This window comes from Narcine bancroftii, chromosome 11 (genome assembly GCF_036971445.1).
Source record: "Narcine bancroftii isolate sNarBan1 chromosome 11, sNarBan1.hap1, whole genome shotgun sequence".
In the NCBI taxonomy this organism is placed as follows: domain Eukaryota; kingdom Metazoa; phylum Chordata; class Chondrichthyes; order Torpediniformes; family Narcinidae; genus Narcine; species Narcine bancroftii.
In genome coordinates, this window is record NC_091479.1 from 99,706,175 (window position 1) to 99,734,006 (window position 27,832).

The following is a 27,832-nucleotide window of genomic DNA, read 5'->3' on the forward strand; positions in this document are numbered from 1 at the left end:
TCCCTTGTTTGATAAAAATCTCATAGGTATCTTAATTGTGCGGCTCTATAATAATTTTTAAAGTTTGGCAATTGTAAGCCTCCTTGTTTATACCATTCTGTTAATTTATCTAGTGCTATCCTCGGTTTCCCCCCTCTCCATAAAAATTTCCTTATTATTTTCTTTAACTCTTTGAAGAATTTTTCTGTCAGTTGTATTGGCAATGTCTGAAATAAGTATAATATCCTTGGAAAAATGTTCATTTTAATACAGTTTATCCTTCCTATTAGTGTTAGTGGTAAATCTTTCCAATGCTCTAAATCGTCCTGTAATTTTTTCATTAGTGGATAATAATTGAGTTTATATAATTGGCCGAGATTTTTGTTTATTTGTACACCTAGGTATCTTATTGCCTGCATTTGCCATCTAAATGGAGATTCCTTCTTAAATTTTGAGAAATCCGCATTATTCATAGGCATTGCTTCACTTTTATTTACATTTATCTTGTAACCCGACACTTCTCCATATTCCTTCAATTTCTTATATAATTCTTTTATTGATAGTTCTGGTTCTGTTAAGTACACTATAACATCATCCGCAAATAGACTGATTTTATATTCCTTGTCTTTTATTTTTATTCCTTTTATATTATTATCTATTCTTATCAATTCTGCTAGTGGTTCTATAGCTAACGCAAACAATAAAGGTGATAGTGGGCATCCCTGCCGTGTTGACCTGCTTAAGTTAAATTGCTTTGATACATGTCCATTTACTGTCACTTTCGCTAACGGTCCCTTATATAATGCTTTAATCCAATTAATATACTTCTCCGGTAAACTGAATTTTTGCAATACTTTGAACAAATAATTCCATTCTACTCTGTCGAAGGTCTTCTCTGCGTCTAAAGCAACTGCTACTGCAGGTGCTTTATTTCCTTCTACTGCATGAAATAAGTTAATAAATTTACAAATATTGTCTGTTGTGCGTCTTTTTTTGATAAATCCAGTTTGGTCTAAATTTACCATTTTCGGTACCTGCTCTGCTAATCTGTTTGCTAATAGTTTAGCTATTATCTTATAATCTGTGTTTAGTAAAGATATTGGTCTATATGACGCTGGTGAGAGTGGATCTTTCCCTTGTTTTAGTATTACTGTAATTATTGCTGTTTTACATGAATTTGGTAAGCTTTGTGTTTCATCAATCTGGTTGATTACATCCAGGAGGGGCGGAATTAATAAATCTTTAAATGTTTTGTAGAATTCTATTGGAAATCCATCCTCTCCTGGTGTCTTATTATTTGGTAATTTTTTTATTATCTCTTGTATTTCTACTGTTCCAAATGGTTCTGTTAATTTATTTTGTTCCTCTATTTGTAGTTTTGGTAGTTCAATTTTAGTCAAACATTCATCTATTTTCCCTTCTTTCCCTTCGTTTTGGTATAATTGTTCATAGAATTCTCTAAAGTTTTCCTTAATTTCTTTTGGATTATATGTAATTTGTTTGTCTTTTTACCTTGATGCCAATACCATTTTCTTAGCTTGTTCTGTCTTAAGCTGCCATGCTAGGATTTTGTGCGTTTTTTCACCCAGTTCATAATATTTCTGTTTTGTCTTCATTATATTCTTCTCTACCTTATATGTTTGTAATGTTTCATATTTTATTTTTTTATCCGCCAATTTTCTTCTTTTAGTTGTATCTTCCTTCATTGCTAATTTTTTTTCTATATTTACTATTTCCCTTTCCAACTGCTCTGTTTCCTGATTATAGTCCTTCTTCATCTTGGTTACATAACTTATTATTTGCCCTCTAATGAATGCTTTCATTGCATCCCATAGTATAAACTTATCTTCCACTGATTCCGTATTTATTTCAAAATACATTTTTAATTGTTTTTCAATAAATTCTCTAAAATCCTGCCTTTTAAGTAGCATGGGGTTTAATCTCCATCTATACATTCTTGGAGGGATGTCCTCTAGCTTTACTGTCAATATTAAGGGTGAATGGTCCGATAGTATTCTAGCTTTATATTCTGTTTTTCTTACTCTATCTTGCATACTAGCTGATAACAAAAATAGGTCTATTCTTGAGTATGTTTTATGTCTAGCCGAGTAATATGAATATTCCTTTTCTTTTGGGTTTTGTTTCCTCCATATATCCAAAAGTTGCATTTCTTGCATTGATTTAATTATAAATTTGGTTACTTTGTTCTTTCTGTTAATTTTTTTCCCAGTTTTATCCATATTTGAATCCAAATTCAGGTTGAAATCCCCTCCTATTAGTATGTTCCCTTGCGTATTAGCTACCTTCAAAAAGATATCTTGCATAAACTTTTGATCTTCTTCGTTAGGTGAATATACATTAAGTAGATTCCAAAACTCCGAATATATCTGACATTTTACCATTACATATCTCCCTGCTGGATCTATTATTTCCTCTTCTATTTTAAATGGCACATTTTTACTAATTAATATAGCCACTCCTCTTGCTTTTGAATTATACGATGCTGCTGTTACATGTCCTACCCAATCTCTCTTTAATTTCTTGTGCTCCAATTCAGTTAAGTGTGTTTCTTGGACAAATGCTATATCAATTTTTTCTTTTTTCAGTAAATTTAGTAGTTTCTTCCTTTTAATTTGGTTATGTATTCCATTAATATTTAAAGTCATATAGTTCAACATAGCCATTTTATACTTTGTTTATCTTCCCTTTCCGTTTTTCCATCATTATCTTTCCTCCTTTTCCATTTCTGTTTTCTTATTTTAAACCCTTTATAAGACAACATTCCTAAAACATCAAACATTTTCCTTATTCTCCTATTTATAACTTCTTTAGCCCCAATCTCCCCTTCCCCTCCTGAGTTGTCCTTTATCCCTTGTCGGACAACCACATCTCCCCTCTCCATTTGGGTTTGCGAATTCACTCGCAAGCGTCAACTGATTTTGCAGTGACCGCTATTCCCCCCCACCCAGCCCCCCCCAGAAAAGATTTCACTTTTCATATGTAACAAAGGTCACTCTTTTAATTCCCTCCTTATTCTCTCTATTCCATTACCTTCCCTTATTAATTCTTGTCTATACTATCTATATTTTCCTCTAAGTACAGATACATTCACGTATGCTCATTATACCTATACACTCTTATACCTCTTTACCCACATACATATCAATCGTGATCATTTTTACTCTCATTACACGTCTTCATCCCTCAGTCTATTTTGTAATTGTTCTGCAAATTTTCGTGCTTCTTCTGGATCCGAGAATAGTCTATTTTGTTGTCCTGGAATAAATATTTTCAATACCGCTGGATGCTTTAGTATAAATTTATACCCTTTCTTCCATAAAATCGCCTTTGCTGTATTGAACTCCTTTCTCTTCTTTAGGAGTTCAAAACTTATATCTGGATAAATGAAGATTTTTTGCCCTTTATACTCCAGAGGCTTGTTGCCCACTCTTACTTTTTCCATTGTCTTCTCCAGTACCTTTTCTCTTGTAGTATATCTTAGGAATTTTACTACAATAGATCTTGGTTTTTGTTGTGGTTGTGGTTTAGAGGCCAATACTCTATGTGCCCTTTCTATTTCCATTTCTTGCTGTAGTTCTGGACATCCTAGGGTCTTAGGGATCCAATCTTTTATAAACTCCCTCATATTCTTGCCTTCTTCATCTTCCTTAAGGCCCACTATCTTTATGTTATTTCTTCTGTTATAATTTTCCATTATATCTATTTTTTGAGCTAGTAGTTCTTGTGTCTCTTTAGTTTTTTTATTAGATTCCTCCAATTTCTTTTTTAAGTCTTCTACCTCCATTTCTGCTGCTACTGCCCGCTCTTCCATCTTGTCCATTTTCTTTCCCATTTCTGTTAAGGTCATATCTATTTTATTCATTTTCTCTTCTGTGTTGTTTATTCTTCTTCTTAAATCATTAAATTCCTGTGTTTGCCATTCTTTAAATGACTCCATGTATTCTTTAATAAGAGAAAGTAAATCCTTTATCTTGCCTTTCTTTTCTTCTTCTATTTCACTGTCCTCTTCCTCTTCTTCTTCCTCTGGGTTGGCCATCTGTTGTTTCTTTGTTGCCCTTTTCTTCTCTTCTTTCTTGTTTCCATTGTCTTCTGTGTTCTCTTCTTGCTGCAGGTGTTCTGCAGCTGTCGTTGCCGGCTGTGGAGATCGACTCCCCAGCTGATCCCCCCTCCCGCTGGTGTGTTTTTTTTCATGCGCATCGCGCATGCGCGGTTGCGCACTTTTACTCGGCTCAGCGAGCCATTTTTGTAGTCCAATTTCTACCGACCTGAGGGAGCGGGTTTCTCTCTCCACCGCGGGCCTCTTCGAACAGGTAAGGCCTTCTCCTTCTTCCTCCGTTGTCTTCTCTTCCTCTCTTCTTACCGTTGATTTCGATTTTTCTTTTTTTGTCGCCATCTTCTTTCCACCTTTATACTCACTTTTCTTTAACTTTTATTTCTCTGCCTTTGTGTTTTCCTTTGTTTTTTCCGACTTTTCTGGAGAGGGCTGGAGTTCACCGTCCGGCCACTACTCCATCACGTGACTCCTCCCCCGGAGGAAACATAAAAGTTCCATTTCTGGTCATAGTTCCCTTTAGGCAACTGATAGAATGCTTCTTATTGGAATTCTCAAATTCTCTTTCAAACAGGATGGTTGGGATGGATCGTGACAAAATGCATTGGATTTTGACTAATGATCTTTTTGATGCATCGTTTATATAGATACAACAGTTCGGTGCAGACAACCATATTGCCTTCAGAACTGGATGAAATTCCAGAAATTCACAACAAGCTTCTACGTGTAAGTAGTCATCCACCTTCATTCTGCTTTTCAAGTTGGAGCAGGCAAGTATAGTCTGAATGAATAGGGTGACACAGTTAGCGCAATATTATTACGGCGCCAGTGACCCGGGTTCTAATCCGGCGCTGTCTGTCAGGAGTTTGTACCTTCTCCCCGTGTCTGCGTGGGTTTTCTCCGGGCCCTCCGATTTCCTCCCACCCTCCAAAACCTATAGGGATTGTAGGTCAATTAGGGTATTTGGCTGGCACAGGCTCGTAGGTGAAAGAACCTCTATGTCTAAAAAAATTTTAAATCTTCCTTTTGCCTCCACAAGTATTCATGGAACATTTTACAAATATTTCTATTTATTTTTTCACATGGATTTTTAATGGGATGTGAAAATCTTCTGCAGGATATCTAATTAGATATCTAAATATCCTTGAAGTAATGCTAGTGAGTTAACATCTTGAAACCAGCAGTCTTTGATGAAGATATCTCACAGTGTTGTTCAGTGTAGAATTTTGGTAATGAATGATTTATTGTGTTTATATTTAAGATGTTAATGTTGCTAGTTTAGAGAAGCTGCAAAGGGAAAGCGTCCTGTGTTTAATGTTGAGCAGCCGCATCAGTTAGAGATGAGCCTGATACTTTTAAGATTGCATATTAATGAGAGTGACTGGTATAGAGTTCTCTTTGTTTCCAACGTGTAAGGTCTTTCTTGGAGAAAGTAACTTCAGACATAACGAGTTCCCCTTTCAGGGAATGGTTAAAAGCGATTGTGGTTAACAATCATGCCCTCCTCCCCCTTTCCCAAATCACTCGTGATTTAGCAAAAGAGGCATTTGGAGATCTTCAGTTAGAATTTCAGAAGGAATCTTCAACAAAAATATTTACATTTTTTATAAGGCTTAAGACTTGTGTGAGCCGCATGATGCATTGATTATGACATGCCCTGCAGATGTACATTTGAACACTGAGGAATGATTCCCTGATATTTTTCTTCTGCTCTGTTCAGTAACACTAGATGGGTTAATTGAGAGAGCGATAAAGTGGTCGATGGAATATAATGTATAAAAGTACAGTAAACCCCTGTAATCTGGAATTCAAGCAACCGACAGCCTCAAGCAACTGGCAAAAAAAAAAATCACTTTAAAAAATACGGAAGTTTAAAATTGGCCTCATTAATTCCTATGTTCTGGACTTGTCCTACTCTATAAATATACTGGAGAGGTTTTCCACGCTCTGTCAAAAAGTTTCAATATAGATTTAACACCGAACCCTTTGGTGGCCCTCTTTGGCACAGTGGGAGGGAATGATTCTTCTTTATCTCTGGTTCAGAGTTGCAATGTCTCTTGTTGGTGAGGCGTGTGATTTTACTCAAATGGAAGGAAGCTTCCCCATCTACTCATGATCAGTGGTCGCGAAACATCATGTCCTGTTTGAACATTGAAAAGATTTGTTATTCAATTAGTAATTCAGATATAAAATTCAAGATGGGGATCATATATGACTCACTATCTTACTTTATAATTTTACTTTTACTTTATAATATAATTAAATTGTCCTACTTATAACTTTTCCACATTCCTTATATTAATTTTTTTTTACCCTTGTTTTTCTTTTAATACTAGTCATAGATAGCATCTGGCAACACAGTTAGGGAAAGAGTTTGAGTTTTTCTCCTCTACTGTTTCTTCTTTCCTTTTGTTTTATATTATTAGAGTTTTTTTCCAAAAAAAGATATATACGATTTAGAATATGAATTATGGATATGATTACAATTTATATATGTTAGTGATATACAGAATATCTTTTTTAGTATATGTAACTGTCCATACTATCTTATTGAATTGTATCCTTTTTGTTTGTACAAGTTTTTATTAACATCAATTTTTTAAATTGGCTCGCCATTAGTTCGCAAACATGCAATCTCAAGCAACCAGAAAATTCACTTAATCGGCATCTAACAATTCCCCTAGGTGCCGGATACCAGGGGTTTTACTGTATATGGTTTCCCATTTTGGAAGGGAAAGTGAGAAAGCAAATTATTATTTAAATAGAGCAAGACTACAAAATGTTGTGATACATCTGGTGTTGCTGGTGTATGGGACAAGGTAGACAGGCAGGAGCAGGAGGCAATTAGGAAGACCAATGAAATGCCAGCATTTATTGCAATGGATGTACAATAGAAAAGTCGGGAAGCTTTGATGCAATGTAACGGGCCATTGGTGAGACTGCAGCTGGATTGTTGTGTGTAGATTTGATTTGAAGAAGGATGCATTTACTTTGAGAAAATCAATTCCTAGGATGACAAGGAAGAGGTTGGGTGTGTGCTCTTTGGAGTTCAAAACAATGGGACTTTAGAAACACACAAGGTTCTGAGGAACACTACCAAGATGGAGTCTGGGCTGATCTTTCCCCATATGGAGCTTCAGATGTGAGGGTCATTTTCGATAGTGTCAGGGAGGAATTTCTTCTCAGAGCTGCAGAGATGGTCACTGAATATATTCAGGGTGGAAATTCAAAGGCATTTGGACCTAGAGGGGAGTTAAGGGGTGTGGGGAGAGAATGGGAATGTCTTGCTGCCACCAGTATCAGGTCACGGGTGATCTTACTAAGTGGCGGAGGAGCTGAATGTTCTCATGCAGTCTGAATCAGATGCTAGTCTCCCTCAGTTACACTCAACACTTGTGTTACGTTCCCGGAACATGTGTGGATAGTGTACTGTGGACTTTTACTGTATACGCCTTAAATATTTTAATGTGTTTATCTTCTATTCTAACTTATATTAATGTAAATTTGCTCCGTAGTCCTGGAGAAATGCTATCTCATCTTTACTGTGCGAAGAGGGTACGAATGATAAAAGTGACTTGACTTGTGCAGTTGGCAGGTTCGCTGGATTCCATTAACCACATCTTGAAGGACATTGAAGGCATGTTATTGCCCGGCAGCCAGCTGTCAGATCACTGGACGTATCAAGTCGGGACACATCCAGAGGACAAAATGTGAGCTTGCATTTTCCAAACACTCATGTTTCATAAAGCCACCCAGTCAGTCAATTCATTTAAAATCAACATCTTTCTTTTCAGCACTGAGAAACTTCAGGTTCTTCTGGACTTGATAATTGACATCTATAATCAATTCAAAAAGGATAAAGGAATGCACAGTAAGTATCAGAATCAGAACTTACTGTCGTACAAAATTTGTTGTTTTGCAGCAGTATTACAGGTGCAAAAATTGCCAATTTAAATAAATGAGTGCAAAATAAGAGAAAGTGAGATAGTGTCTGGTTCATTGTCCATTCAGAAATCTGATGATGGAAGGGAAGAAGCTGTCCTTGTGCTGCCGGATGTATGTTTTCAGGCCCGTATACTTCCTTCCTGATGGTAGCCATGAGAAAGGGGCATGGCCTAGGTGGTGAGGGTCCTTGATGATAGAGGCTGCTTTCTTGAGACACTGCCTCTTGGAGATGTCTTTAATGGAGTGAAGACAGATGCCCATGATGGCGCTGGCTGAGTTCACAACTCTTTAGCCTGTTCCTGTCCTGTGCATTGGCACCTCCATAGTTGACAATGATGCATCCAGTTAGAATGCTCTCCTGTAAAAATTTTCAAGAGCCTTTGGTGACATCAGAAACTCTGACTCTCCTTCCTCTATAACAAGATGGCAAGATGGTGAAAAGCTGGCTAAGGGGAGAAGTGATCTTGAGTAACTGTGACCCTTTAATAAAAACCTTGCCTTTAAGTAGGAGATTAGGGCCCCCTTACGGACATAATTTGTAGAATCACTGCAGCACAGGAGGGCCCATTGGCTGAACTTCACCTTGTTACTGAACAGTGCAGCGACTGCTATTTATCTGCTCTGCCCTTCGAAAATAGGAGTTGGAGGTGGGAGTGGGCAGGGTTGTCCCACCTTACCATGCATAAAGCTGCAATGTCAAATTCTTTCATGGTCGAAGGGCTACTCTTTCTGGCAGAAAGATTGGAACGGTGGAATAAAAATTATTTTCCATGGTGCTTGTGATCAACTAGCCTTATCCCTCAGAATGTTGTGTAGAGAGCTGAGGGAGGGTAGTTGGGGGAGGTTTACAGCTCCTTCTTCGACATGAAGCCAATGGACCTAAAGATTTAGAAGGTTTTGAATTAAATGTTTATATTTTAAACATTTTAATTTCAACACGGTAGAAGCCAATCTGACCATTTAAACGCGTGCCGCTCAATTCCACCCAAACTAACCTACAGCTGCCATATGTTTCGAATGGCGGGAGGAAGCCAGAATACCCGAAGGAAGCCCACACAGACACAGGGAGAACGTATAATCTCCTTACAGACAACGCTGGGTTCGAACCCCAGTCACTGGCGCTAACCATGAACTCAATGCTAACAAAGCACTAACTTGATCAGTATGGACAAGCTGGGCCGAAGGGCCTGCTTTGTGTGCTGCAGAATTCTACGACCTCCTCATTTCAATGAATCAGTTTTCAAAACTGGACAGGAATAATGTTAAGGCATGCGCCTCATAAACTTCAAGGATGTCACCCGGATTGTTTGATTCTCTTTCAGAACTGCCTTATAACGAGGAACAGATTCACAAATTTGATAAGTAAGTATTCAGTGCACGCTGAGTTTGCTTTCAATCACCCATGCTGCAAGAGGAGACATTGGTGCATGTTTCAGTTTCATTAAAAATGCCCATCAGATTGCATTTATAATTTTAAATTCCTGCAGCTTATTTTCAAGCTTGTCCATAATAGTTTTAAAATTTTAACATACAGCATGGTAACAGGCCCTTTCGGCCCATGAACCCATTCCACCCAATTACACCAAATTAATCTAAAACCCAGTACGTTTTCATGATGGAAGAAAACTGGAGCATCCGGAGGAGACCCTTGCAGACACAGGGAGAATGTACAAGCTCCTTACAGACAGTGTGGGATTCGAACCCCAGTCCTGATCACTGGCACTGTAACAGCGTTGTGCTAACCGCTACACTAACCATGATGCCCTTTATTGTCTCTTTTAATTGATTTCCATTAGTTTATAGTTATGGCTTTTTTAGGCCACAGCAAGTAAGAATTTAGGCAAATTTGTACATTGTACAATATTTACGACAATCATCAATGCACCTGTGCCCATTGGTTTTCAGTTCTGTGATGCCTGAATGTTCTGGTTCTTTCACCACTTTCCACTTCTCCACAGTTATTAAAAACTCTGATTTCTTAAAAGTCTATAACCATCTGAAATTGGAGAACCTCAAATCTTAACCGCCTTATTATCCCTGAATTTACTTCCTCTGTCTTTACTGGGTGTGGTCTCAGAAGCCCAGACCTAGAGCTCTGTAAATCCATTCTTCCTTTCAATACATTCCTTACCTCTTGACCAAGTCTGCTCTAATGAAGTCCACTGGTCCTTCAGCCCAACTTGAGTTGGAATTTGGATAGTCCCATTTGTTATTTATTTTATTTAGACATACAGCATGGTAACAGGTCCATGCTCCCCATTTACACCCAATTATCCAACAACCCCTGGTATGTTTTTGAATGGTGGGAGGAAACTGGAGCACCCGAAGGAAGCCCATGCAGACAGGGGAAGAACACATAAACTCCTTACAGGCCGCAGCAGATTTGAACATGGGTCGCTGGCGCTGCAACAGATTTGCACTAATCGCAATGCCGACTGTGACGTCATAACTGCATTTAGTGCATCCAAGACCCTTGAATCTACACATCTGTCTAAATGTCTTCTGAAGTTGACAATTTTGCCCACATCTACAGCTTCCTCTGGCAGCACGTTCCAGGTATGAGCCTTCCTCTGACTGAAAAAGTTGCCTCTCAGATCCCTTTTTTTAATCTTTCCCCTCTTAAACCTATGCCCTCTAGTTCTAGAATCATCGTCCCTAAGGAAAAGGACCGCAGATGTTCACTTTATTCATTCTACTCATGACATTAACATTTCATCTGACTTAGCATCAGGTTGCTTTTGCTTCTATTGGTGTGAAAGGAATTGGATGAGGGTATAGAATGAAAAAAATCAGCTCCTTTTTCTGCCCTCTGGGTATATTTTTCTTCATCAGACGAAATGTAAAAATCATCGTTAAACAGAAATGTCGTCAGGTTTATTGTCTGAATGTGCAAGTACAACCCGATGAAACAGTGTTCGTCCTCAGTGCAAAACACGCAGACACACAACCAGACATGACACACATATCGACAAACAATGTATATGCTGGACAAGTATTCATACTGTATACATATAAATAAATATTGTTTCGTGATGAGAGTTGGTTAGTGTGAGCTTTGGTCGTTCAGCATTCTTACTGCCCGTGGGAAGAAGCTGTTCCTCAGCCTGGTGGTGCTGGCTCTGATCCTCCTGTATCTCTTTCCCAACAGGAGTAGCTAAAGGATTCTGTGTGCAGGGTAGAAGGGGTCCTCTGATTTTGCATGCCCTCTTCAGACAATGATCCTGGTAGATCCTGTCGATGGAGTGAAGGAGTCTCCAGTGATCCTCTCTGGCACTCTTATAATCCTGTGGATTGACCTCTGATCTATTTCTCTGTATCAACCGTACACATTGTGATGCAGATGGCTAGGAGGCTCTTAATAGAGCTCCTCTAGAAAGTTGACATAATGGTGGCTGGTAGCCTTGCCTGCTTCAGTCTTCTCAGCAAATGCAGTCGCTGTTGCACCTTCCTGACAAGTGAGGAGATGTTGAATGTCCACGATAGGTCACTAGTTAAGTGAACTCGAAGGAACTTGGTGCTCTCCACTTTCTCTACTACAGAGTTGTTGATGTGTAGTGGAGGGTGGTCATTCCTGTTCCTCCTGAAGTGAAGTCCACAATTATCTCCTTCATCTTGTCCACATTGAGTCCACAGGTTGTTACTCCCACACCATTTCACAAGATTCCACCTCTTCTCTGTAGTGTGACTCATTGTCCTTGGTGATGAGGCCAATTTCTGTTGGGTCATCTGCAAATTTGATGACTCTGTTGGAGCTGGATCTGGCATTGCATTCGAGGGCCAGTAACATGAACAGGAGCGGACTGAGCACTCAGCCCAGAAGTGCACCAGTGCTCAATATCCTCAAGAGGTTATTCCTACAGGCTGTTGCTGTGACAAAGCACTCAGTAATATAATCTGCTTGGATTAATCCATCTTGGTTTCAGGAACACTAGTTACACTAATGTATTCTGGTGTGGAGGAAATTTAACAGTCCAGTTTAATATCTCAGTGAATACTTCAGGGATTTGAGAAATAATTCAGCCCATAATTCACTCTATACCATACTGGACTACCTCTGTGCACACTAAACAATACTGTTTCCTTCAAGATAATGAGGTTATTTTCATTTCAGGCAGAAAATGTGTCTCCATGCTACGAAAGCCATGACCTTGTTCAAAGACGAATGCTTTGTGAAGTACCAAGCGTTTCTTGATAAAACAAAGGACTGGATGAAGTGAGCAACTTTTATTTCATGTAACTTATAAGTTTTCACCCACCTTTGGGTTGATTAGTTCTGTGAGTCTGAGTTTATTGGTGAAGTTGGTCTCTCCCAGCTGGTTGAGCAACAAAGTCGTGAATATATCAGACATGAATGGTTAATTTCACCCGGCCTTGTCACGCCTTTGACCCGGCCTTGTCACAGTTGGCACATCGTAACTCTTCTTTCCACCTCCTGTAACCCTAACCTTCCCCTTCCCTTGGCAAAGGCAAAAATGCAATTAGATTAGGATCCATAAGGGAACTTGAACATTCCCCTCTTCTCTGATGCACCCAAGTTGAGGAACAATCCAGGTTCCTTGTGAAGCTCTGTGGATTAGCGTTTGGTGTCCAAACAATGGGCTTTTAATTCTGAGCAACAGTACAGTAGAATGGTTTCTTTGTACTTGACACCTGCTGCCCCTGAGCTGCCTGACTTCCTGCCTTGTGGCTGAGCTATTAAATCCCTGCCTGTCTCTGCAGCTGGGCAGTTAAACTCCCAGATACCTTGGCTCTATTTTTCATCAACGATCACCAACTGAACCTTGCGTCGCGTTCAACAAACAAATCTGCTGGATCAGTATCAGTGGGAGAAACAGAATAGGGGGCGCTACAGACTGGAGCAACTTCCTTGAGGAAGGTGAAGGATTCTGGTCCCCAAAACAACCATTCTTCTCCCACTGATGCTGGCTCGACCCAGAGTTCCTCCAGCAGATTGTTTGTTGCTGTAGATCCCAGCGTCAGCGGTCTCTGGGAGTGTTCCATTTCTCCTCGTTGCATGGAATGTCATTGAAAAGGCACAACTTCCCACATGATTCATGTTGTAGAAGGTAATAACTGGGAACGTTACGCATGTTCACTCCCAGTACCCTTTTAACTTGACTAATGGGATGCATGCAGGTTATACCCTGGGTATCTGATTGCTCACACCACCCTCCACCCCCCCCCCCCCCCCCCACCATTCACCCCAGCTCAGCGTTAGATTGCTGTGTACCCTAATATATTTCTCAAATTTTAGCTATCCATTGGAACAAAGTGCTTTCGGGCATCTTACTACAGTTAAACCCCTTGTTATCCGGAATTCAAGCAAGTGGCAAACAAACAAAAAATCCCAGAAAACAAATAAGGTTAAAAAAAATACCCATGTTTAAAATTGGCCATTAGTTTGCCAATCATTCAACATGTAATCTCAAGCAACTGGAAAATTCCCTTATCCAGTATCTACCAATCCCCATAGGTGCTGGATAACAGGGGTTTTACTATATATTGAAGGGAGAATCTTGGTTAACTCATTTTGCTGGTTATATCTCCACTTAGCAAACCTAATCCTTTCTGTCATCCAGCTGTAAAGCTGCTGGAGCCCTGAGCTCGGATGATGATACTCAAGCGTAATATGTTCTATTTCCTTCTCAGGAAGATGCATTTTCTGAGAAAGCAGATGCTGAGTGTTGCTAATCAGTTTGTAAACATCGAGCAGGATGTACTCACCCACCAGGAGCACGTCAAAAAGGTATCTTTTGCTTTGACTTCGGAAAGAAGGCGAGCAGATTTATTTTGAAAATCCGTTTGAATAACTCCCAAAATTGGGAAGGATGACCTTTCCAAATCACACTCAGGCAGCAAACATAGCTTCTGTAGAAGGATTCAGAACCAGCCACGGGGCTTGCTAGCTCTCGGAGTTTGTGTGGCAGCTCCGAGGAGGTGACAATTGACCATCTCTGCAGCAAAGAACCGAATGAGAAATCACGAGGGCCACCTTAAAATGTGATTTCAGTTATCCCTGAACTCTTCCGACCAATGCCCCTGAAAATATTGCTAACGGATGAAAGAAGCTTGCTAAAAGGTCAAGTGAAAAATAAAAAGGTCTGGTGGCTCCTCAATGTGGGAAGTGGTGGTACTTAAACTTAAGACCATAAGACATAGGAGCAGAAATAGGCTATTCAGCCCATCGAGTCTGCCCCACCATTCAATCATGAGCTGATCCATTTTCCCACTCAACCCCACTGCCTGGTCTTCTCCCCATAACCTTTGATGCCCTGGCTAATCAAGAACCTATCAATCTCTGCCTTAAATTCACCCGATGACCTGATGTCCACAACTGATTGTGGCAACAAATTCCACAGATTCAAACCCTCTGGCTGAATAAAGTCCTATGCATTTTTGTTCTAAGTGGATGCCCTTTAATCCTGAAGTTGTTCCCTTTTCTCCTAGACTCTCCCACTATGGGAAACAACCTTTCTACATCTACTCTTTCCATGCCTTTCAATATTTGAAATGTTTCAATGAGGGGACCCCCCCCACCCCTAATTCTCCCAAATTCCAGAGTACAGGCCAGGAGCTGTCAAACAGCCCTCGTGTGATAACCCTTTTATTCCAGGAATCATCCTAGTGAACCTTATGTCAGCACATCTTTTCTTAAATGAGGAGTTCAAAACTGGTCACAATACTCCGGCAACATCATATCCCTGGTCTTGTACTCTTTTCGTCTTGAAATGAACGCCAGCTTTGCATTTGCCTTCTTCACCACCATCTCAACCTGCACATTTACCTTCAGGCTATCCTGCACATTGACTCCTAGGCTCCTTTGCACCTGGGTATTTCCAATTTTATCCCCATTTAAAAAATAATTTGCCATTTTTTTCTACCGAAGTGCATGACCGTACATTTTCCCACATTCTATTTCATTTGCCACTTCTCCTAATCTAAGTCCTCCTGCAGCCTTCCTGCTTCCTTAACACTACCATCTCCTCCACCTACCTTCGTATCATCTGCCAGAATTATGCCCAGCTAGAACCGGTTCATTGGCCATGGTGAATGCTGTTGGAAGCCTAACGATTTTTCTTTTTGCTTTGGTGGGACGCTTTCTGGGATATTGGCCCCAAAACCACAACCACCTCTGTACAGGACCTGATCCTACTTTGGTTTATCCTCAATTCCGTGGCAGGAGGGGAATGAGTTATACAAAAATTCTCGAGTTGAATTGTTAATGAAAACACAGAAATTCTGGAGGAACTCAGCAGGTCTCGCAGCGTCCTACTGAATTGTTACTCGGTTGTTAATTTCTATTTTCTCCTACATCTCTCACATTCTCCTTTTGCCTTTCCCTCACACCCACCCTCTTAACCCTCTCCTCCCCCCAGCTGCAGGAGCTACTACCTCAGAAGTCTCATGTGACAGCATCCGGTGACTGGAAGCCTCCCATGTCGCAGTGCTATCCCAGCCAGAGTACTCTGATGGAGATGACTATTGGGTAAATACTTCTTGTGTTGATATGAAGGGGAAATTGTAAAGTGAAGAAAAGCAAGAAACTGCAGATGGTGCAAATGGGAAACTAACTCCAGATCCTGGAAATACTCAATGGGTCAGGCAGCATCTACGAGAGGGAGGCACTGTCAATGTTTCTGGTCATTTGGAACATAGAACACTATCATACAGTTCAGGCCCTTCAGCCCTCAATATTGTGCTGACTCCTACATTCGTACCAAAAAAAGACTTCATCCTTCCTACCTTGTAACCCTCTATTTTTCTTTCATCCATGTCCCCCCATAAGAGTCTATTAAATGCCCCTCATGTTCCAGCCTACGCCACCACACCTGGCAATGCATTCCAGGCACCCACAACTCTCTGTGTTAAAACTTCCTAAATGGATAAAGTTAGCAAATAATTGAAGTTACAGGGAATGCAGGTGGTGGGTAGTGCAGAGACTAAAGGGATTGAATGTGATCGGATTGAAACAGAGTGAAATGGTGGTAAAAATAGGTGGTGAGGTCTTGTTAATTGCACCTGATCCGCCTAGGGATGTAAATAAGGGATAAATAAATTCAGAGGATAAAGGGAAAAGACGATGTGGGACCTGCGAGATACAGAACTAGACATCCAATATAAAGGCCTGTGCCACAATGTATGGACGAGCTTGCATTTGGCACCTTGACTCCTCGATGTTCCCAGGGACAAGACCTCAGCTTGTGGTTTCAAAATTTGTCATCAAATCCCCTCAAAAAATAGACTGGACAATAAGGTATACAAAGAAACGGATTGGCATAGAATGTGACAAACCTTTGGACATTCTGTAAAAAGAATGCTGCTTCCATAATGAATAAAGAAGCAGACAATGTTAAGTCATGTCATTAATGCCAATGGTGACTGCAAGCTGATTTCCTGCAGCTCTCTTGTAAATGGGTGTGAAGAAGGATGAAGTCATGAAGCAAGTTGGGGTGTGTGGAGGTGGAATTGGATGGAGGATGGTGAAACTGTGGATTTCTCTGCTCAAGAGAATGTATAACAACTACCTACCTGCCTGTTTTTGCTTATACCTTGACAAAGAGCCCAGGCTCAAAGTGTTGGTCACCCTTTACGGTCACATGTGCAGTGTGATCCTGCTCTAAACAGCAAATTTTGTGACTCGTTCGTGACAATAAGTTCTGATTCTGACTTCCTATGGGGTGCTGCATGACCTGCAAGTTTGTATATTGGAACTAACATTTTGGGCCTGGGCCCTTCGTCAGGTGTAAGCAAAAACAGACAGGTGCTAGAATGTTAGATCCCTGACGCTGCCCAATTTCCAACACTTTCTTAATGATTGCAGAGAATAAGAAGTCGATGGTCTGGTTCAGGTGGCTGCATTAGAAATGATCTCTAATTGGCCTGAGCAGAAGAAGGAATTATATTTAGTCTCTTGGTAAACATAAGTAACATGGATGAAGTGATTCATTCTGTTTAACCAGCGTGATCATACCGGGTTAAATTGTGTTGAATAGAGGGGGAAAAGAATGGAGGACAGTTAACGTAGTGCTTAGCGCGACACTATTAAAGCACCAGTGACCCGGTTCGAATCTGGTGCTGTCTGTAAGGAGTTTATCCCGTGTCAGCGTGGGTTTCCCCTGGGCACTCCAGTTTTCTTCAACCCTTCACAAGATCACAAAGAAACAGAGGCAGGCCACTAGACCCATCGAGTCTGTTCCATTACTCTACACTAAGCTGAACTATGCTCACACCTAGTTCCAATTTCCAGCCTTTTTCCCATATCCCTGACTAATGGGATACTTATCCATTTTCTGTTTAAATATTCCCAGTGACCTGGCCTCCACTGCTTTGGGTTGTAGATCAAATGGAGTATTTGGGCGGGATGGGCTCGTGGGTTGGAAGGGCCTGTTACCATGCTGTCTGCTTAATGAAATTAAATTAATAAAAGTGGTTAAATTCCATAGAAATTCCTGTTTTTGGTACGCGCAAATCACAAAAGCACAACATTTTAACCAAAATTAGATGTTTTTGAGAGGATCATAGCCCTACCTTTTGATGCTAAACATATTTTTACCTAAATTTATTTGTAGCATCAGGTTTAGAGAAATTAGTTTTGAGTTTTAATGTAGTGTCATTAAATGGAAGATCACAGTTGATCTTAAATGAGTAGAATTTGTATCCCATCCTAAGGATTCTAACTCTTTGGATGCTTCTCAACTCACTACATATTTCTCCGATTTCTCTTTTGCTGTAGTTGCAAATATCTGTATAATTTTAGTTTGGTGTCACACATTCTTCCCGTTTCAAACATATATAGTAAAATCCCAGGTATCCAGCACCTATGGGCATTGTGGATTCCGTATATGTGGATTTTCCGGTTGCCTGAGACACCCTCTTCCAATGCCAAACTAATACACCTGCAATAAGAATAAACAGTTTAAAAGACAAAAGACAGTGCAAAACATAAAAGTAACTTGAAAAATAAATCACTATTGTAGTCCTTAATTATGTAAAATTCACTTTAATCAAGTAATTCCTGTACCTTACAAAATTTTAATTTGAATCCTGGTCACTGATGCTGTAACAGTGTTGTACTAACTGTGCCACCATCAAAATTTACACCCCCCCCCAAAAAAAATTTACAGATTTACAGTCTTACTAATAAACTTAATAATATACTGTTAAAGACTGTCATGAGGCAGGAATAGAGAGACACTTTGGGAGAGTCGCCCAGCGATGAGCGGCATTGGCCACCTCTTCGTCCTAGGCGCCACCTTTTTATTCAAACAGCCGCTGCGGGGGGGAACAACCAGGGCGCTCCATTAGCTGAGCATTTGCGCCCAACTTTACCAAGGGATTGTGTGATGCTGTGGAGAACTTTTGCTTTTATAATTTTAAACTTTTATTTAAATTTTTATTTATTTTGATGTTATTCATTTATTTCCTTTTATTTGCAGTTTGCTTAAATTCTGGATACCGAGGATTTTACTGTATATTTTTTAATTCTCTCCAACAGAATGAAGAAATTGAAAGAAGAAATGGAAGGAGTTGTTAGGGAACTCGCAGAGAACAACCACATCCTGGAAAGGCAAGTCACATCCAACTTCCATCAATCCATAATCGCACAGGGAAGTAAAGTGCAGGTTTAAAAATAACCTGAGAGGAATCCCTTGGGTTTATGAACACTTGATGAGTTGGGACACCACTGTACAAGGCATTGTGTGATTCGTAAGGATGCTACTGACTGGGTGAGGGGGGGTGGCTTTCTTTCCCTGGAGTGTTGGAGGTTGTAGAGTGACCTTGTAGTTGTTTATGAGATCAATAGCAGAGATAAGGTCTTTTTTCCCAGGGTAGGGGAATCTAAAATCTTACACTCAATGTTAGCAAATCCAAGGAGATGATTGTGGTCTTCATGAGGAAGTCAGGAGAACATGAACCAGTCCTCATTAGGGGCTCAGCAGTGGAGAAGGCCAAGAGCTTCAAATTCCCGGCTGTCAACATTTCTGATGATCTGTCCTGGGGCCTCCATATCAATGCAATCATGAACAGCTATACTTTGTGAGGAGTTTGAAGAGATTTGGTATGTCACCGAAGACTATCAAACTTCTACAGATGTATCATGGAGAACATTCTGTCTGGTTGCATCACTCTGGTACGGAGGTGCCAATACATAGGAACAGAAAAACCTACAGAGGGTTGTGAACTCAGCCAGCAATACCACAGACACCAGTCTTCACTCCATTGAGGACATCTGCAAGAGGTGGTACCTTAAGAAAGCAGCCTCTATCCTCAAGGACCCTCATCACCCAGGCCATGCCCTGCTACTATCAGGAAGGAGGTATAGAAGCCTGAAGATAAATGCCCAATGGTACAAAAACAGCTTCTTCCCCTCTGCCATCAGATTTCAAAATAAACAATGAACCAAAGACACGGCCTTACTTTGTCCTTTTCTTGCACTATTTTGTTTATTTTTGGAAGGTGGTTTATATAAATGTTTCCACTCTGACGCTGCTGCAAAGCAACACATTTTGTGACACGTTCATGACAATAAATGCTGGTTCTGAACCAGAGGGTTTAGGTTTAAATTGAGAGAGGAAAGATTTACAAGGGGCCTAAGGGGCAATGTTTTCCACACCGAGGGTGGTAAGTATGTGGAATGAGTTGCTACAGGAAGCAGTGGAGGTGGGTATAATTCCAATGTTTAAAAGAAATATCAGATTCCAGGGTGGGTGGGTGGGAAATGGACGGAATTATTCATTTGCAGGGTGTGGAACTAACAACTGTTTGTCCTTTTGCGCAGTGAGCAAAAGGACAAACAGTCAAAGGAAATGAGAGACACTGGAGTCTGGGGAAGTGCCTGTTGCATCAGCAGAGGTCAAGAGGTCATTGGACAGCTTGATGTACGTTGTACATCCAGGCGAAGTCTCTGGATTGAGTACCACATTGTGGGCTGCAGCTAACGCAACACTGCAACGTTCTTTCGCCAACATGAGTATGCAATACACTCCTGTCGAACTGGACATTTACTCAGTTAAACCCTGGGTATCCAGCACCTACAGGAATTGGTACATGCCGGATAAGTGTATTTTCCGGTTGCTTGAGACTCACAAATGCCTAACTCATACACCTGCATTTAGAATAAACAGTTTAAAAGATATGATACTTACACTGAACAAATTTCACTTGCATGAATATATAAAGCATTTTACTTTATTTACAGTCACATTCTTTGAAAACATTTAATCATCACTGCATTTGCAGGTTTCTCCCCCTCCACAGAGCCGCCCAAAAGACGAACAAATACATTATAGATAATTAACCCCCCCCCCCCCCCACTCCCCCAAGTTGACAGATAAAGCCTCTGACTGGGGCCACTCTTACTAAGCAGGGATAAGCAGACACTTTAAGAGAGTCACCTCAATGGCGAGCAGCATCAACCAGCTCTTCATCCTGGGCGACGCCATCGCTGTTTCACACAACTTTATTCAAACAGCTGCTACAATCAAAGCCTGACCAAGGCCCTCCCTCCGCTGGCTAAATATTTGCTCACATCTTTACCAATAGTTTATGTGTTACTTCAAAGAACATTTACTTTTACAACTTTAAACTTTTATTTAAATTTATATTTCTTTTTCTTCTCTTTTTGCTGGTTGTTTGGGGTTGAATTCCAGATAACAAGGGTTTTACTGTTCTCTGACCATAAACTTTGAACTTAAATGTTGCAGTAATAGAATCAGGTTTATTGTCACGAACGTGTCAGAAAATTTGTGGTTTTGCAGTAGCGGGGTTATGCATTACAGATGCAAAATTGCTATACAATTCTTAAATACAATATTAAAAAATAAATAATTAGTGCCAAAAGAGGGGGTAAGAAGTGAGGTCGTTTCTATAGTTTTATTTGGCAAATGTAACCATTTAATTCCTACATTTTTAGTCATCCCAAACTCTGCGGGGAGGTTAAAGTTTCGGATTCCATTCTACTTCCTACTGATCCCGAGCTCTTTCTCTTCCCACGAGTGGTGGAATCTGACCTCACCTTTGGTCTTTTAACAGGTTTGGAGCATTGACGGTAGATGGAGGAATTCAGAGTCCCGACCGTCTCTAAGATGTCCTGAACAGCCCACGTACCGTTCCACTGGGTCCATCGCCCCCACTGCGGTAACCTGAACCTCCTGCTCCACAGCTTTGTGTTCTGAGAGGGGATCCAATGAGAATAATGGGGACAAGTGAGAAATTTAATGTCACCAATTTAAAGAGGGAACTCCTGCACAGAAGGGTCGCTGTAAAATGTTAATATTTTATCCCCTTTTGGTGACATTTAATTTCTTTCTGGTCTCCCCACCCTGTCATTTGAACAGAGGTGGTCTCTGGTGTCACTTAATGTCACTCTAAAGTGCAGAATGTACCCTCTTATTTCTTGTATCGATATGCACTCGTACAGTATTTTCTCATTCTGGTTTGTAACAGCAGCTCATGTTTAATTAGTATTGGCAGAGGTGGAGTTGCCCAGTGCTTTTTGTGGGCGGGGAGGGGGAGGGGAGGTAGTATTGGAACCAAACGACAACAGCTTGTGCTTAAACATGGGAACCCATCCCAAGGTGTGTTGTTCAGTAAACAGTGACCCAGACCCATGTCATGAGATGGTGGGTCGTATGAGCGGAAGTCTGCCTAGAGAGTTGGGTTTTCAGAAGCAAAATAAAGCATCGAGGTTTATGGAAGGAATCTTGGAAGGTTGGACTTGGTCACCCAAAGACACAACTGGAAGTGGAAGAGCAGAGGGGATCTGGGAGGGACTTGGAAGCAGGGATGAGAGCGTTTAACTGGAGGAACGGCTCACCCTGGAGCCTTGGACTGCACAGGACTTGGAGTGGTGGAAAACATGGTCCAAAAGTTGGGGCCAGTGATAACTGGGAGAGAGCTGTGGCCAGAATATATGTGTGCTATAAAGCTCTTCACTCTTCCTCTCTACCAACAATCCTCCAGATGCCATTTGTCATGGAAGTGATCACCTCGATCTTCAGGACTATTTGTACGAAAGGTACAATTTCTTGGCACTTTGCAAATTTTAACCTTGCTGCAGCTGACAAAATTTACCAAAAAAAAAATCCAATTAATCAGATTAAATCAATGGAACTTGAAGACGATGCCTTTGTAAACAGCCCTTTTTAACTGTATTTGTGCCTGTATATATAAAGTGTATATATTTGTAAGCAGAAAAAAATTTAAATCTATTGACCGAATCGAGGGCTGACGTGTGGTTTGTTTAGTTGTGATGTTGTCACAAATTTATGGTCGTGCCCTTTTATAGAAGCAGGAATTCTCCCTGATTCAAAAAAGTTGTGCAGTTTCTCCCCCCAAAATATATCAACTTGCACTTTTAAATGAGGACAAGAAGGCACTAGTCGCTTTTCCACACAATGAAGCCATTGTACATCTTTACATGTTACTGGTCAAGAATGCATTCAATAATTTGTTTGTGGGACTGCACTGGTTCTGAAATAAAGCTGGGATAAATTGTTAGATGTTCTGAATCAGACTGGAATAAATGGTATCAAAATATTGAAGATTCATCATCTGGAACAGCGTCAATCTCTTTCAGCTCTTCTACCTTCATAGTGAGTTTTGTTCTCCTTTCATCAAGGTATTGCTACAGCTAATTTTCTCAATCCATTATGTCTATTTCTTATATACAGTGTATGATGGAAACCATTTCTAAAATATTAAAATCTTGCATTTGCATGTACTTCTGTGTACATCTTCTGTTAAATTTGTCACTAAGATTATGCAGTCTTCATTTACATCCTGTGTCTCGACTGAACTTTGTTTCTTGAAGGCATATGATCACCTGGGCCAATCTGGCCTTTACTGTTGACCTGTTGTTAAGTATCTGGAGATAGAGCAGCATACTATCTAAGTCTTCTTGACACAGAGGGCTGGAACTCACACCATCACAACGAGATTATAATGACTCTAGGTAGTTCATGAATTGCCCATTCCGACAGTGAGAGATGTGTCTGTTCCACACTGAAGCAGTCTCATCCTCGATGACTTTTCTGCTCTATTTTAACTCGACAGAAGATCAAAGCTTAAGATTTGCATGCATGGTTTCACAACGTTCAGAGACAGGATATCAAACATTTCCTGTTTCGTCCTGTGAACCACTCTTCACTTTTCATAGTTAGCATAGCAGTCATTGCAATGCTGTTAAAGTGCCAGCGATCAGGACCAGGGTTCGAATCCTGCACTGTCTATATGGAGTTTGTGCTTTCTCCCTATGTCTGCATAGGTTTCCTCCGGATGCTCTGGTTTCCTCCCACACTTCAGAAAACGAACCAGGGATGTAAATGAGCAGCGCGGGCTCGTGGACTGAAAAGGCCTGTTGTATGTCAAAATTTAAAGTTAAAATCTGAAAATATTCCAAACCCTTTGGAGCACATTATTCTGATTAAATCTGTACTTGCTGGCATACAGAAGGATGAGGGGGACCTCATAGAAGCAATTTAAATGCTGAAAGGTCTGGACAGAGTAACTGTGGCAAGGATATTTGCCATGGTACGGGAGTCTCAGACAGTGGTTCGCAATCTTTTTTTCCCACTCACCTACCACCTTAAGAGGTGGCTCCCTAACCACAGAGCCTAGGATGGCGTAGAATGCCATGGTGTTGGTGGTTAGTCAGGTGATATATGCATGAAAAGAAAAAGGTTGAGAACCACTGGTTGAGGACAAGAGGGTACAACTTCATGATAAAATGGCGTCAATTTAAAACAGAGATAGAGAAAATTTTATTTTGTCAGAGGGTAGTGAATCAATGGAACTTGTTGCCACAGGAAGCGAGATTGTTTGCTATATTTAAGGCGGAGATTGACAGGTATTAAATTAGTCAGGCCATCAAGGGTTGCTGGGAGAAAGCTGGGGAGTGGGAGGATAGATCAGCCTGATTAGAATGGAGGAGCAGACTTCTGCTCTCTATATCTTGTGAACATATGCAATATTGGAGGAAGTTCTGTCTACTGGGTGTGATGAGGCCTCATCTGTCCTCTGGGATGAATGTAAAAGATCCCGTGGTTCAGGGTTCTACGAATTTAAGACACAAGGATAGGTGGGCAATTTGCCCCCTCACATCTGCCCTGCTGTCTAGTGGCTGTTCTTTTAACTGGGAAACGCTATCCTGAATCGAAATTAACCATCTGAAGACTCAAGTTCAAATCCCACCACAACAACTGTGGGACTTAATATCCTGGACTTTGGTGAAGAGGGAAAAAAAATTGGTCTAAATAATGAAGACCACTAAAGCGCTAGACTGGTGGAAAAGCCCGTCAAGATCAATAATGGCCTTCAAGGGTCTCAGCTCTTGATATTCCCCCAGTTATAGTTCAAGTTCTTCAAATTTATTTTCAGAGTACATAGAACCCTGACATCACATACAACCCTGAGATTCTTTCCATGTGGGCCAGGCAGAATCTCTACATCTCAGTTGTCTAAACTGTACTTAAGAAGTAGAAATGTATACAGAAGAGAGAAATGTCAAGAAAGAAATTTAAACATACTGTGCAAATACAAAAAAAAAATCTATTTAATCGTTAACAAATAATGTGCAAAGAATCCTTAAATGAGTCCCTGATTGGGTTTGTCATTGAGGAGTCTGATGGTGGAGGAGGAGCAGCTGTTCTTGAACCTGGTGGTGTGAGTCATGTGGCACCTAGGCCTCTTTCCTGATGGCAGCAGTGAGAACAGAGCATGTGCTGGGTGGTGTGGATCCTTGATGGTTGCTGCTGCTCTCCGATGGCAGCGGTTCCCTGTAGATGTTCTTGATGCTGGGGAGAGTTTTGCCTGTGATGTCCTGGGCTGTGTCCACTACATTTTGCAGAGGTATTGGTGCCCCCAGACCAGGCTGTGATGCAGCCGGTCAGCACACTTTCCACTGCACATCTATAGAGGTTTGTCAAGGTTTTCAATGTCATACCAAACCTCTGCAAACTCCAGAGGAAGCAGAGGAGCTGATGTGCTTTCGTCATTAGGGTATTAGTATATGGGGTCCAGGAAAAGTTTGCCAAAATAATGACTCCCAGGAATTTAGATTTGCTCAGCCTCTCCACCTCTGATCTCACAATGATCACTGGTTTTCCCTTCCTGAAGTCCTTAGTTTTGGTGAGATTGAGTGTGAGGTTGTCTCCCTCCTGCAGGCTGACTCATCACCCCTTTTTATACAGTCCACTGCTGTGGTGTCGTCGGCGATTTTGTAATCATGTTGGCATACAGAGCCACACAGTCATAGATGTCAATCGAGTGAAGCGGGGACTAAGGACGCAGCCCTGTGGTGCTCTGGTACTGATGGGAGATTGTGGATGGGACGTTCTGACCAATCCTCACTGAGTGTGGTCTGGAGGTGAGGAAATCCATGATCCAATTTCTCAATGGGGTGTTGAGTCCCAGGTCTTGGAGTTCGCTGATCGGTTTTGAGGGGATGATGGTGTGGAATGCCGATAAAGAGCATCCTGATGTCTGCATCTTGCTGTCCAGGTGTTCCAGGGCTTTGTGGAGAGCCAGTGAGATGGCATCTGCCGCTACGAAGGGCGAATTGGAACGGATCCACGTCGCCACTCAGACAGGATAGGCTTCAACACCAGCCTTTCTTTCAAAGGACTTCATTAATCTGAAAGTGGCAATAAACTTGACTTTAAATCCCCTCTCATCCAACTGGGCTTCTCCACAGTGTGTTTCCAACCCTTGCTCTCCTTGAGCGAGTGGATGCTGGTGTCAAGTCATGGCTGGAGAGTTGGGACGAGCAATGTGGGCCCGAGAGGGAGGACGGTGAGTCCCAGGGAAATCGACCGCTGAGTTTGCAATGAGACCACAGGGACTCCAACCCCGCAGAGAGTTGGTTGTCAGCCTAAAATATATGCAAATAAAATCCTGGTGCAGCGATTTCCTTGCAGCGAGTTGCGGGAGGTGTGTGGGTGACTCAGGTGTTGCTGCCCGGCGCCGTGTAACCTGATCCTCACCTGCGCTGCTCTTCCTTCGCCTCGGCGCCCAACTCCCGCCGCCGGGAAGCAGGAAGAGGTGGACGGGCCGAATCATGCAAGGGGCCGGGAACGGAGCAGCCCCCCCGGCTCCGGGCTGCCTCTCCGATGGCAAGGAGCCGAGACCCCGGCAGAAGAAGGGCGACGTCAGCCCTCTGGGGAAGGGACGGAAGAAGCACCGGCCCCCGGACGTCAGGACCATCTTCACCGAGGATGGAGAGCCCCGGGCGGGGGGGAAGGGAAGGGGGCACCGCTTCAAGCAGGCGCTGGCTGCAAACGCCTGGTGTGACCTCTGCTGTCACTTCATCTGGGACCAGACTCTCCAGTGCACAGGTCAGTTCCCTTCTGCTTGTGGAGCCACCCCACAGCATCCCCTCCCCAACCCTGCCCTGCTCTTCATTGGATTTTTACTCGTCTTCTCAAGAGTGGTGGCTGTATTACTGAACTGGGGCGAGTACAATAGGGGGAGTCTCCATCAGATTCCTGAATGATCAGTGAACCAAAGACACTGCCTTTCTTTGACTTTTTTGTTCACCATTTTTATAAGGTGCTTTATATAAATGTGCTGCTGTAAAACAAGGAGGGCGGGGGAATTCCATGCAGTCACAGAGGGAACGTGCAAACTCCACATGGACAGCGGCTGAGCTCCGTGTCGAATCCGGGTCTCTGGCCCTGTGGGGCAGTGGCTCGCCCCTCTCTGCAGATGTGCCTTCTTGGGTTCACCTTCCGGCGAGGTGACCCAACTTCCTCTGCCGACCCAGGAATAATGAGGGGCTGGTGAGAGCTTTTCAAGTCAGTCTGGACTGGTCTCGTGCGACCTGAAGCTTTTGCCCTCCTTGGGTGTGCAGATTGTGGATGTTGCAGCAAGTTGATGTGTTCCCTTCCTGCAAGGTTGGCCAGTGAATGGCTAAATATTTTAGCACCTTTAATCTAACCCTCCCCCAGGCCTGTATAATCTTGGGTGAAATTTCTGGAATGTCAGTGGCGTGCTCTTTAAATATCACACGTGCCATTGCTGACGACAAGCGTTCATCTCCTCCCCACACCACCCCCCCCTAGTAAAGAATGATGGTACTCCACCCACACTGACTGGTTGTGAAATGACGATGGCTCTGAGTCATTTGCCTTGAAATGAACCACAGATACCTGGGCACAGTGATTACAATTGCATCTGTTCCTGGTCATACAGTTAGCGCAATGCTGTTACAGCGCCAACGGTCGGGAATGGGGTTCAAATCTGGCACTATCTGTAAGGAGTTTATACATCCTCCCCATGTCTGCATGGGTTTCCTCCAAGTGCTCTGGTTTCCTCCCATCCTCCAAAACATATAGGGCTTGTAAGTCAATTGGGTGTAATTGAACGGCATGGGCTTGTGGTGTGCTTGTGGTGTGGTGTTACTGTGCTCTATGTCTACATTTTTTTTTTAATTAAAAATGTAAAAAAAACTGGTTCTTGAACCCTTCCCTGGGGGAGATAAAGCCAGGACAGAAAGTCCTCCTTGCCGGAGGGATTCTCTGAATATGTGGTGGGATGACAGAAGCTCAGGGTTAAGGTACGTAGCCCGGGGCACATTGCCAATGCACAGGTGTGTGATGACTGATCAGTTAGGGTTCGTCGGACTTGGCAGTTTCCTGGATCATGGCCAACTGCCTTCTCTCCTTGGGTGCGATTCACCGTAACAAGGCGGGTTGCTGGGAATTCTGTACAGGCACATTGAATCCAGCAGTGAGGTGAAGCTGTTTCATTGGGTACAGGAGTTGGGATGTTATAGTAAAGTTATATAAGACATTGGTGAGGTCAAATTTGGAGTATTTTGTGCAGTTTTGGTCACCTAAC

At 41.8% G+C, this 27,832-nt stretch overlaps 2 protein-coding genes across 4 annotated transcripts in view; both read left to right on the top strand.

Annotated features, from left to right (window-relative positions):
* The window catches only part of tbk1 (TANK-binding kinase 1), a 62,552-nt gene extending 39,834 nt beyond the window's left edge, over positions 1–22,718 (top strand). For all 3 annotated transcript variants that reach the window (XM_069904241.1, XM_069904242.1, XM_069904243.1), the window contains exons 13-21: positions 4,699–4,777; positions 7,640–7,761; positions 7,846–7,922; positions 9,319–9,358; positions 12,108–12,209; positions 13,646–13,742; positions 15,373–15,482; positions 18,492–18,563; positions 21,029–22,718. In XM_069904241.1, coding sequence (XP_069760342.1) covers positions 4,699–4,777; positions 7,640–7,761; positions 7,846–7,922; positions 9,319–9,358; positions 12,108–12,209; positions 13,646–13,742; positions 15,373–15,482; positions 18,492–18,563; positions 21,029–21,080 — 751 coding nt within the window. In that variant the 3' untranslated portion in view covers positions 21,081–22,718. The remainder of the gene's footprint in view (positions 1–4,698; positions 4,778–7,639; positions 7,762–7,845; positions 7,923–9,318; positions 9,359–12,107; positions 12,210–13,645; positions 13,743–15,372; positions 15,483–18,491; positions 18,564–21,028) is intronic.
* Positions 22,719–25,988: 3,270 nt separating this feature from the next.
* Positions 25,989–27,832, top strand: part of LOC138746208 (ras association domain-containing protein 3-like) — a 111,450-nt gene continuing 109,606 nt past the window's right edge. The window contains exon 1 of the mRNA XM_069904244.1: positions 25,989–26,328. Coding sequence (XP_069760345.1) covers positions 26,052–26,328 — 277 coding nt within the window. The 5' untranslated portion in view covers positions 25,989–26,051. The remainder of the gene's footprint in view (positions 26,329–27,832) is intronic.